The 12,982-nt window shown below is 39.7% G+C and overlaps 1 protein-coding gene across 4 annotated transcripts; it reads right to left on the reverse strand.

Annotated features, from left to right (window-relative positions):
* Positions 1-3,601: 3,601 nt before the first annotated feature.
* On the reverse strand, positions 3,602-12,215 carry SRSF10 (serine and arginine rich splicing factor 10). Of its 4 annotated transcripts, none has more exons than XM_074976040.1 (6): positions 12,054-12,215; positions 9,626-9,732; positions 7,857-7,958; positions 6,267-6,429; positions 5,890-5,940; positions 3,602-5,754 (listed from the first exon to the last, which is right to left on the reverse strand). In XM_074976040.1, the coding sequence occupies exons 1-6, from the start codon at positions 12,116-12,118 to the stop codon at positions 5,457-5,459; spliced, it is 786 nt and encodes a 261-aa protein (XP_074832141.1). In that variant the 5' UTR covers positions 12,119-12,215; the 3' UTR covers positions 3,602-5,456. The 4 variants fall into 4 exon arrangements, with proteins under 4 accessions (XP_074832141.1, XP_074832139.1, XP_074832140.1 ...); XM_074976038.1 differs by having other exon boundaries at positions 12,048-12,215; XM_074976039.1 differs by having other exon boundaries at positions 5,890-5,943; positions 12,054-12,212.
* Positions 12,216-12,982: the final 767 nt, after the last annotated feature.

Below are 12,982 nucleotides of genomic sequence, written 5' to 3' on the forward strand. Positions count from 1 at the left end.
TCTCTTAAAAGAATTTTGTAAACTGAAGCTCTTACTGATCTAGTTGTACATTCATTTACCACAAAAACTGAATTCTAATGAGAAGGGATTCTGTTTAAGACCAGGGAAGAAGTGATTCTGTAAATGTTTTAAGATGCTCAAGTCTAAGGTTAGAAGAGATGACTTGCATATTATTTTGCATTGGAGTACTCAGCAACAGCTGACCACATACTGTATAATTTGTGTAGATCAGGTGTCAGATACCCCTGGCATGGGTGCCAGCAGTGTCACACAAGCTGATTTTCATCAGCATGGGGTGGGACTTCAGTCCTTCCCCTCCTCCCCTCCAGCCAGGAGCTTGCTTAAAGCTATGCTGTCAGGGGATTAACAAAAGATCAGCCAGTGCTACCAACTACCATGTAAAGCTCTGCATCTTTATTAATGAAGTTAAGTAGGACAGTTACTGACTTTTAAAAAGTATCACTGGCACTTGGACCTTAGAGGTCAAAGGGTCATATTTCAGCTCTCCATCTCAGGTTGCTGACATCTGGTGTATATGGTGACAGGGAGATTTGATGGTGGATAGAAGATAAACTTTATACCCAAAACATGATTATGGAATTGTAATGCTATAATAATGTCTATCTGCATTCTCACAGTACCTAGGAATCCCTATCAGGGATGAGGGCATTGATGTGCTACGTTCTTTGTAAGTTAGGCTATCCCTTGCTCAAAAATAAAATGAAACAATTGCTGGTCACAGACAAGAATGAGGCAGTATTTCCAGGTAGTCTCCACTACTGAGCATGTTCATCTGCATCTTTCAATTTACATCCACTTAATCATTGGTAGAGAGTTGGTAGTTAAAGCCACAAGAGGTGTTTTCAGGAGATGGATAGGTCTACACCACACTCATCTTTTGACAGAAGTTACTGTCAAAAGATATGACAAAACTTGTTGACAGATTGCAGCCACATAAAAAAAAAAGAAGATTGCTCTGTTGAAAGAGTGGCCAGATGCACTATTGACAGGCCTGCCTGGTGACCTAGAAGGCATGTCTGTCCCCAGGAGGCCCCTTGGAGCAGCCACATGGCTTTTTTGTCAGATCCTGTCAAGGACATTCTACCTTGTGAGAGAGGCTGAAGGCTGTCACAAAAGTATGGAGTTCTGTCAACAGTATGCATTTTTAGCTTGGATGCTCTGTGGCCTTTATTGACAAAACCCTCTAGTATCAACACATCTGCTGGGGATTAGTATATTTTTAAAGGCCCTTGTTCCATACAGATCTATACGAAAAGTTCTTCCAACAGTGTGCTTTTTTCCAGCTGAAACAGTTTACACAATTGTTAGACTTCCACTAATAGGTCAGGGTTTTAAAAGTCTGGGATTTTTTTTTTAAATAAGCATTTTGCAAGGCACTGAAGGATTGTCCACAGTTAAGGACAACTCAGGTATTTCAAGGTGGAATGACTGATGTGGAAGAGACTACACCTGTATTCGTTTTTCTAAGAAGGCGCTTTCAGGTATAGGCAAAATCCTGTATACAGTATTTTATTCCTAATGCAGAGTTAGTTGGACAGTATTGAAATTGTAGGAACAGCACACTTTCTCTCACCACCCCCCACCCCACCTGCAGACATTTAAGAATGTATGGTGAGGGAAGACGAACCTGAGAACACCTCTCAAAGGTTTAGTGGTAGTACTTTCACAACATAAATGCAAAAACACTAACAGTTCTTGCCTTTTATAGAAAAGCGTGACGGAATACATTGTGTAGGTTTCCTGACAAAAGAAGTTTTACAGAACTGATATATACTGCAATCCTAGCTATAATTTAAATAATACAGAAAGTTTAAAAGATATTTAAAGAAAAACATTTAAAAGACACTTAACAGATGAAACACATGGGTTCTAATCTGAACACCCAGCTACTTTATCCACTGTGCTTAATGAAGCTAGCTAGTCAACAGCTGGGTGTGTGGACTTTTGGATTTAATCCCAGTAACATGGATTGGAAGTTCCAGTAGAGCCTTCAGTTACTACTGAAACAAGCCTTTAAGATGAAATTTATGGATTGCAACTCCCACCTTTATTTTTAAACATTCTAGTTTGCTGCTACAGAATCTGGAGTGGGACAAATTCTTTTTCACCACAGAAAAGCATACCTCTCACCACTCCACAAAGAAGTATATACATAGTTTTGCAGCATGCACACATCCCTCTAGCAAGCTTGCACAAGAAGAGCTTGTTCTTAAACCAGGAATAGGACGGTCTCGCTAAGGAATGCTAGTGTCTGCAGGGGCCTGTGACTTGACTGGCACAAATACACAAACATTCCCTGCTACCTTGGCCATGTCCTGGTAAATTCCCTTCCTACATAAGGACATAAGAATGGCCATACTGGGTCAGACCAAAGGTCCATCCAGCCCAGTATCCCGTCTGCTGACAGTGGCCAATGCCACGTGCCCCAGAGAAGGAGAACAGAAGACAATGATCAAGTGATTTATCTCCTGCCATCCATCTCCTGCCCTTGTACTGAAGGCTAGGGCACCATACTTTACCCCTGGCTAATAGCCATTTATGGACCTAACCTGCAAAAATTTATCGAGCTCTTTTTTAAACCCTAATAGAGTCCTGGCCTTCACAGCCTCCTCCGGCAAGGAGTTCCACAGGTTGACTGTGCGCTGTGTGAAGAAAAATTGCCTTTTATTAGTTTTGAACCTACTACCCATCAATTTCATTTGGTGTCCCCTAGTTCTTGTATTATGGGAAAAGGTAAATAAATAATTTTTCTATATTCCTGGCTTAAAAAGTCCCCAAAACACTGTTTACATTTTTTAACTACTGGAGCAAGAACTACCATCTTCATTTTTACAATGTTGTGGGTTTCTGCTCAAGTCAAGTCAGTTTCACACTACAACTGATTTCAACGGAGCTGGCTTTTGTATTTTTTCAAAATACTCAGTTTGTCTCTTGCTGTCAATATCTGATTCAAAAAATTAGCTATAGGTCCCAATCTTATCTAAATGCTTAAAATTCCTTTAAGCCTCTACACTGCAAATGTTTCCCAAGCCAAGAGTTTTCAGAACATTTCCCCTTTTTGCACAAATTATGATAACCCATTAAACAACTGTATGTTCTACTATTGCCAAAAAACATCTCAGCAAGATGTTGCTGAAAAGCAAGATGTTAACTTTTACTGTTAGAATTTCTAACTACCAGATGCTTTTGTTACAGTGCACTAGTCACTTAAAAATTGTTCCCTCATACATCGTTAAATGCTGATTAGCAACCCACAATGACCACTCAGTAACACCTACTGAATTAGCTCAAATATAAAGATTTCACCAATTTGTATTCCTGAAGTTGGTGCAAAACAGATCTAAATATATTAGGCTAAAAGATTACTCTGCATTCTTTTAATTTCACCCATTAAAAATATTTATATATGTATTAGTGGTAAAGAGGACTACTGAGACAGACAAAATAAAGGGATTCCACTTCCACTTTACTTCTAAACCTTAGAGTCACCTTACCTTACAGAAGAGGCATACCTTTGTTCCTAACTAATGCTGTTCTAGAATCAAAGTCTAAAGCTGTAATAAACTTCAGTAGATCAGTATTTCCTTATTTTTTTATTACCGCATGTTTGCTAAATTTACAGCAAGCAGAAAATAAGCTGGGTCTTTAGTTATTTTGATCCAAACATTGATGTTTTAAAGGTAGTACACAATATTTGTTAAAAAGAACATATAAAAATACCTTTTTAGAAGCCCCTATATGAAAGAAAATACAAAGTTTAATCCCACAGCTTTCCTCTGCTAGAGCTGCACGCTACAGCTAGTTTAAATAGACTTTGTCATTTTTAAACTATACATCCAGGAAAGTCTACAAAATTAAAAGAACGTGCATATAAATGATTGCATAGCAGAACATGAACATTAACTGCAAAGAGAAAAGAAGAAAGTTAGGAATACTATCAAGTATACAAAAGTTCTAGAATCAACCCCTTTACGCACATTCAACAGCCAGTATTTAAAAGCTGTTTCCTCAGAGGCCTTGCTGAAATTACTAGAAACCAAAATCTGAAAGTATCTCTCTAAAACGGAAACTTTTTCCACAAACATTTTCGTATAGTACTATATAGACAGCAAGGAACACAAGAGGTGTTTGATGCCGGCTTTTGTTCTATTTAAATTCAATGCTAGAAGCCATTTGCTTACAACATCTTGCCTTCCAGAGAAATACTTGTGAGATTACATACTGGTATTATACTATTTTTCACATCAAATTTACTCAAGATACTGTATTTGTGATAAACAGAAGTAGCTAGAGATGCAGCTCTAATTCACACCAAACTCGAAAGATTTGTTCCTAAGTAATTTAAATGAAACCCTGTAACCAAAGCACTATCCAGTCTGGGGAGGATAGGATATAAATTTAGGCTTGCTTGACTAGGTAACTTTTGAAGTTTAAAAGCAAATCTTTAGTTATTCACAAAGAGAGAGATGGCTAGAGTTTGATATATATGAATGCACCAACCAACCACAAGAGTAAGTGGCATAAAATTTTAACTCTTTATATACCATACACACACAACTTGAAACAATCTACTTGCATCTAACAGCAGAAAAACTAAGCAATTTATAGTTAATTGCTCACTAAAATTTAGGATACAAAAACTGAATAAAATGTACACAAATTAACCTAATATTGCAGCTGCTCTGTCACCTGCTTAAATCTGACCTTTATATTTTCAACTGTATTTTTTTAAACATCTAACATTAGCAACCTGGTAAAAGCAATGAAGCCCTGTCCTGAAAACAATCATGACACTGCGTTATCACCCATGAATGCTCAAGAAGGTAAGCCTCCCTACACATTATAATGCAATGTAAACACCATCTCTACAGATGGTGGGCAAAACAAGACACTTCAGTATCATGTGTCTACTTCTGTGTGTGGGCATGAAAAAAATAGATTTCTTCCCTTTAAACAATGGTAATTTAATGTTGCCAGTCTACTTCACAGACAGCATTGCACCACGATGTCCAGTTTTCCATTCATAATGCAAACTTTTAATACTGAAGAACAAGATAAACTGTTAGTTTAACTGCTCCACGCCAATTTGTACCGATTTCTCTCTCCACGGGTGTGAAATTTTTTAACAGAACAATGTTGCGAATTATGGTCAAGTTATCACCAATATTTTAAGCATCAAAATTGCAAATCTTTACAAAAATATACAGAGACGCTACAATCAAATCAATAGCTGCCCATAACATTTCACAAAGTGAACTCTTAGTGGCTTCTCAACACTGTTACTTTAATTATAACCATTGCTTGCTACAGGGAAAACTGACAAAAAAGTTTTTTTTTTTTTTTAGCACTGTTGCAACATCATATTCCTGATAATTTAAATAAACTGAATGGTGCAATGAATAAGATTCATGCCTAAAAACAACATGTTTACACTGTTAGTGGCCACTGGACTTGGGACTAGTCCATGACCTTGATCTAGATTTTGACCTAGATCTAGAGTGTGATCTTGACTGAGATTTGGATCTAGCTGGTTCTTTTTTTCTCGGTTCCTTCTCATATCTTGCGCTGGACTTATACTGCGTTTTAGGATCGGTTTTAGATGCGCCTCTAGATTTCGTGTGAGATGCAGACCTAGAACGTGATTTAGCCTTCATTTCTTTCTTGGGCTGTGACTTGGATCGTGATCTTGAATTGGACTTAGATCTTGAAAAAGATCGATTGCGGTGTTTGAACCTATCAGAATAAAAGGGAGAGAGATTTCAAAATTAGAAATGCTATTCTTAGACATCTAGTATATTTAACCATTTTTAATCTAAATTTAAGGATAATAATAATCTAGTTCTTAAATGGCGTAAAATTTCTTTTTACCTATCATTGTCCGAACGGCTCCTGCTACGACGAGGTCTTCCAGTAGGTCTACTGCTAAAAAGGTACATCAGAAAAAGTAAACGGTGACAAATACCTTTGTATTTACATATAGCTGCTTAATAAAAAGTTTTGGTTTTCTCTCTCTCTCTTTTTTTTTTTTTTGAGATGTGCATTTACTTTTAATTCTTTAATATGAAGCACAGAATTGCATTTAATTCAATAGTTCCTTCTGATGAAGCATGCAAGATACAGCAACTCCCACAAATGTGATTACAAAACGAGCATACAAAAAAGTATTCAAAATGCTAACAACTAAATATTATGTTTTTTCTTCTCCAACTGACTGCTGTGTAGTTGAAGCCAAACACTACACTTACTTTCTAGGACTATAAGATCTTCTATAGTTGTAGTCAAAAGAACGACTTCTAGACCTCCTCCTCTCATAACTCCGGCTTCTAGATCGCCTATATCTGTCATACTCATCATAACGAGAAGAACTGTACACATTTCTCCCTTCCTTGGCTTTCATTTGATTTGGAGCTGCAGAAAAATAGGACAAAGCATTTTTGTTAAAACAAAACTACACCCAACTGCTACTTTCTAATAAGTTCTCCATGTCTGCCCCTTCCTTTGAATTTCAATTATGCAATAGTGGTAGAACCCATGTTTTCAAAAATCAATTTAACTGGGCTCATTTCTTGAGTCAAGCCAACAACAACATGTTCTTTTGAAGACCAAAAGGAGCATATGATACATACAAGAGTGACTGCACGCTATCTTTCTGCCCCAATAGTGCTGCTGTGACCAGCTGCCAGCCCTGAATGATGATTCGGAAAACAGAGCATTGCCGGTTTACACAAATGCTGTAGCCAAACCCCTATGCAATTGATACGCAATCTAGACTAGTGAGTGGACCATAAGCCTGTCATAACCAAGACAGTTTTCTGGGATAGGGTAGTTTTGTTAACTGTGCTTGTGTTCCTAGATTTTGCAGGCTACACCAATTGAATTGTAGCAGCATTATGATATGCAGAGCGACCACATGGGTCTCACTATCAACATCACATGCAATCAGCACACATCTTGCTTCACAAGCATGTCAGGTTAGTAGTAGCGGCAGGAAAAAACTTACATGGACAGAAACCAGTAGCGTCTGGTAAACCGGATCACGAGCAAAAATAAAATGTCTCACATGCCACAACCACTACAACGATGGGCCACACGTTGCCCACCCCATCCTACCCACACATATACCAACTGTTAGCAAACAGCTGGCTATGACGATTCTAGCCCATTGGAGAAAGCCTTAGAATCCTCAGTTGGCACATTAGTCCAGCTTCACGACCCTATTACATCTTGACATACCCAAATTCAGATAAGAGGACAGCTAACTAGAAATCTAATAAATGTTTAAAGAAATAAGCCAAAGTAGTTTCAGGTATTACACCCACTCATGTCCACAGTCTTACTTCAGATTTTTTTTTAACAAAAACAAAAAAAAACCCACAACGCTTTCCCTTTTGGAAAGCCAACAACAGACTCTACACAGGGAAAATGATTAAACTGATTATATACACAAGGTAAACAAGAGTCAAATATAAATGGATTATAACCCTTCAACCAAAACTGGCAGGAAATAGGCTTGGTCCTGTCGTACGTTCCCCAGAAACAGGAACCAGGAGAGACGAGAAAGCACGTTATGAGTAGTGTACTGTTTTCCCCTTGAATTAATGCACCTGCATCCTAATCTGAAGCAAACAGGTATATTAACCTCCTATTACTGAGATTCAATGTAAGTTTTAAACATTTTGCATGTTATAATGAAGCCAATGCCTGGTATTATACACTTGCGATATGCAACTTGGTAGTAAGAAATTCATGGTAAAGAGTTAATTCATTTTCCTAAAGAAAACCCAGGCAATGTTATTCCCACCCTGCATACTGATACTACACCCAAGGGTACTTACTCTTCCGATCACCCTGAGCAAACTGTATTTCTATCTGACGTCCACAAATCCACTTCCGGTCCAAATTATGCAGGGCATCTTCAGCATCACGGACATCTTCAAATGTGCTAAGTGTTAAGGTACTTGGGAATCTGAGTAATTACTTCATATTGATGGCTTTACCTGGTTTCTTTAAATCATGCTACAGGGTACGCTGAAAGACTGTCTCATTAACTGTAGTGTTATGGGAGAATTTTTTGGAAAGAGAATACAAGTCTTAAAGTATACGTACACGTGATTGTTCACTAAAGGTGAAATACTCTTGGTTGTAACTGCATAGCCTTTTGTCCCATACACACTGATGCATCAAAAGTAGCTTTTAAAAGAAGTTATTAATTAATGGATTCTCTATGTTTGCCTTACCAACCCCGCCCCCCAAAAAAGGGGGGGAATGTTAACTCCTTAAGGGAATTCTGCAGTCATTACACTACTGTATTCATGAAACTTACTCCCTTTTTCATCTGCTCCTTTAAAACTGATTTTTCACCTTCAGCAATTGTTATTCAAATACAGACTATTTATGTTCCATTATAGAATAAAGCACATACTGAAACATTAAGTTCTAGATTATATTCTTGAAAATCTAAACATTAATTCTTTAATCCATACGACTGATCACTGTAATTCACTCATATTCCCAGCTCCCTCACATGAAAGTCTATCGGTTCTCGTACTAACTTTGTCAATCTTCGAGTATCATATAGGTATACTTATCTTGATAAATAAACCATGAATGAACGTATTTCATTCAAGAATGTTACAATTTCAATACCACCCACAACTGAAGTCTTACAGGTTCTGTCAGACTATACCAGAATAATTTATCAAAAGTTACCTCTTACAGGAGAAACAGAAAAAATACTGTTATTCTGTAGGATACATCAGGTATGACTCCTTTAATCTTGGCCACCATTCAACTTCATCTTGACCTTTAACTCTTTAAGTGCTTGTCAGAAGGACTTGTCATGAGATGCTTGGTCAAAAATGACAGATGGCTTTATCTTTTACTTTGAAAAACAACCTTTTCCCCCTTTTGTAGATAAAGCGAAGCTTTGTCTCCCATTATGGCTTGTCCTTCTTCCAGCTTTTCTTTACTTTTTCTTTTCCCAAACTTTCCCTTCTCTTCAAGCCTGATCCTTAAGAGGTCTTTGGCTTGTCTACTTGCCTTAATTGTTGAACTCTACTCTAAAGGTTCTTTCATGCTTTCTCTTTGGGGTCGCCATTACTGTACAGCTTTACATTCTCTGAGGCAACAACAGAGGACAGTAAATTAGGGGACAATATTAAAGAAAGAAGTTTACCTCATTTTTTATACAATCTGCTTTTGATCAAGTGATTCCAGCTTCCATGTTTTTTAAATTAACAATACCAGCCAAAATTTGCTAAGCACAAGAACAAAATTTACTTTTAGCATCAGTTATATTAAAAAATGTGGTAGACACTTCTGAGTCAGTGATAATTGTAATTTAAATCAAATATCAATTTGAATGACCGATATGCAACGAAATAGCTCTTATCTTACTGGATGCGGTTTAAAATTTTGGAAAAAAAAGAAAAAGAAAAAAAGTGAGGAGTTAATCTTTGAAAAAAATGGAACACACCAAAATAAGACATTTTATTAGATACAACACAAATGAAAACTGCTTTGTCATTTAGATTTGTTACCTCTTACACAAACTTGAATTTCATACGTCAACACCCCTCACTAATCAGCCATCTGAAGAAAGGATATTGAACATAAGCAAATCCTCTTGGACGCCGAGTGTAGAAATCAAGTGGAACGTACACATCAACTATAGGCCCGTAACGACCAAATTCACGGCGCAAGTCTTCAGACCTGAAATACCATAAATACATTTTTATATATTCTCTCACTATTTACATGTAAATTGCATACTGAAAATTTCAAAAAAATCTATTAAAAAATCTTGAATGAAATAGTTCCAAAAGCATGCTTTGGCCATGTTAACTTGAAGATGAAGTACAAAATCCCCTAAAAGTAATTTTTATCACAAATAAATTAAAAACCAGTCTAAATCATAAAGGCTTAAGGCTTCTCTAAAACTCTGAAAGCTTTTACAATCTAGGAATAAGTAAAGGTATGTTCGCACTCACCCATCTTGAAACTCAGTGGAATTCAATATGGAACAAGTGCAAATGGAGAAAAATGCATGTAATGGTGTATTTAGAAAACAGTATGGAATTACTGAAGACAGAACAGAATAGGAGGTCTTGTCTAAGACTTCTAATTCCACATTTTTGCAGCATGAAAACAGCAAGTTACAACAACATTTGGAAATATCAAGAATGAACAAAAACAGTCATTTTAATCCAGCAAGGGGCGTTTTCCCAACACTCAAGCCTCTAGGGGAGAATTGCTTTGTGGAGGTGATCTAACAAAAGAGAATAATTCTGTTCAATTGGCTTCATTCTATTTGGAATCTCCCCTCCCCCATCATCAGCTCCCTCATACAGATTTCACTCTGTTATTTTATATGCATAAAATGGCCCTGGCTGTGTAAGTCCATCCAAAAAACCATCATCATTATAAAAAGTTATTATTCATCTCTCTTCCTCATAGCCTGAGGAAGAACACATGACACACTACTCAGAGAACACAAAAGATTCCATGGGCAAAAACAAACAAAGTTTTCAGAACAAGTTACAGAAAGGGACCAGATCAGAACAGTCAAGACAAAACAGTCTTCTGCCTTGACTGTTCTGGTCGTTAAATAAGTTTTCCTCTAAACCAAACCACAAATGTAATCACAAAGGAAAGCCAGCTGATCACACAAAAGGCACTCACACATAAGGTATTTTCAATTCAGAGCTAATACTACAGGGAGGCCGGGGAGGGGGAACCAATTCCTATTTCATTCCTACTTCAAAGTTACTTAATGCTTGACTTCTTTAGGACAGATTATTTTCCAGACAAGTTAAACAACGTAACTGATGCTCAAACAAATGTTAGTCTTTAAAATACCACAAGACCAGATAAACCTCTGAAATATAACCTTAGACCTAAATCCTGCATTCCACAAAAACCAACACTTACTGACTTGAATAGGATTTATGGAGAAATTAAAGATTACCTGTCCTCTGATCTTTAATAAATATTCTTTATGCAACGTACAGCCTCAAAAAACACTTTATAAAGTGGCAGGAAATATTCTGAAGGCACACAGGAAACATGACAGAACAAACAGTTTGCTAAAAATCCCCAGAATATAATTGAGAAAAAAGCTATACAAACTCCTTAAAGCTTCCATTGCATGATGGAAAAAACACAGCACTCTTTCGTATTTGGAACAGGAATGCTTTCAGACAACTGTGAAGTGTCATTTTAGACAACTCCTCTTCTCTATTTCAAAATTATTGAAAACCCATAATTCGACCCCTACTAAACCAACAGAAAAGTTTTAATAAACCTGATGTTTCCAAGGAAGTTTAAAACCAATGCACTATGAGTTTGGAGTCAAGCATAGCTTATGAAAAGTACAGTAACATCCTACCCAAAGAGGGAACAAAGCTACACGTGGGGAAAAAAGAGAAAGTGCAAGCTCTGTACAATAAGAACCTGCGGTGCTTCTTCCATCTCATGGCATTCGCTGTGTTCTCCTGAGACTGTCCTCTATTTCAAGGAGCCATTGACTCCCACTGACTCTTCAGTGGTAGAAAAGCTACACGTAATGGTGCTCGCATGGAGAGGTGGAGCACAGAATTTGGCCCCCCAGGTTACTCCACACAAGCCCTGTTTTAATTTCCCGCTGACAAAGCGCAACTTGCGGCGGGCTTGGGGGGGAGCGGGACGTGCATCTCCTGGGTTTCTACCGCTAGGCTACTTTCCGTAAATTCCCCACTCTACCCCGTTTTCTGAGCCCGGTGCTCTAAGCAAAGCGGCTGCAAGCCGAGGCTGGGGTGAAGAATGCAAAGAATGGAAACCAGAAGAATGGGGAAGAAAAGAGATGCGCGGGCCTCCATTCCCCTAACTCAGGGAAGCCGCCATCGCCGCCGCCCCCCTCCACCGCTTCGAGCGGCCCGCGCGGCCTAGTGAGCCCGCCAAACCCTGCGCAGCCTTCGCGCCATGCTCCGCTCGCGGCCCCTCCCAGCGCTCCCGCCCGTTCCCCCTCCCCGGATCCCCCCCGCACTTACACACACCTGGTGTCGTCGGCCACGTTGCGCACGAAGAGCGAGGTGTTCGGGGGGCGCAGGTAGCGAGACATGGCGGCGGTGGCGGCTCCGCGGGAGGGCAGCGAGCGGCGAAGGCCCCAACGCGACGGAGGGGGAGGGGGGAAAAAAGAGGAGCGAAGCGACTCTCCTGAGAGACACAGCGCCACCGCTATCAACGGCCTCGCCACCTCTCGCGAGACTGCGGGGCGTTTCCGGTGAGAGCTGGGCCAGAACGCAAGGGGGAGGCGCCAGACGGTCTTTCTCCGTTGTGCGCGAAAGCCGCCCTCGGCTGTGCGCACGCGCCGAATCCGTTCGCCACCGGCTCTTCGGAGTATCCCGCCTCTTTTTCTCTCATGCATTCCAGCCGCCACTTATTGCGCGCATGCGCTGCACGGTCTCGCGCGGCAGTAGCGTGCAGCTGATTGGCCGGCGCCCAGTTCCTTTCGCGCCTGAAGAGAGCTGGGCGGGTGGCTCTGAGCCCGTCTGGCGACGGCCGGGGAGAGCGGAGAACCCGTGACTGAGGGGCAGAGACTGAGCCCCGCGGGCCCCTTTCCGTTAGGGTCGAGCAGTTCATCCCTCAGTCCACTAGACTAAGCCAGCCTTGCCCCCAAAGAAGCGGGTTGGAACAGGTTTTCCATCAGGTTGTGAGAGCCATTGAACCAAGCTTGTGACAAAACGGAACAGCGTCAGGTAGCACTTTAAAGACTAACAAAATCAGGTATTAGGTGATGGGCTTTCGTGGGATGTTGATCTGAAGAAGTGGGTCCGTCCCCCAAAAGCTCATCACCTAATACGTGATTTTGTTAGTCTTTAAAGTGCTACTTGACGCTGTTTTGTTTTGATAGAATACAGGCTAACATCACTATTCAAGCTTGTGAGAAAGATGGGAGGCAGAAGTGATGTGTTGGGGGGCACGT

This window comes from Carettochelys insculpta, chromosome 24, assembly GCF_033958435.1.
Source record: "Carettochelys insculpta isolate YL-2023 chromosome 24, ASM3395843v1, whole genome shotgun sequence".
NCBI lineage: Eukaryota > Metazoa > Chordata > Testudines > Carettochelyidae > Carettochelys > Carettochelys insculpta.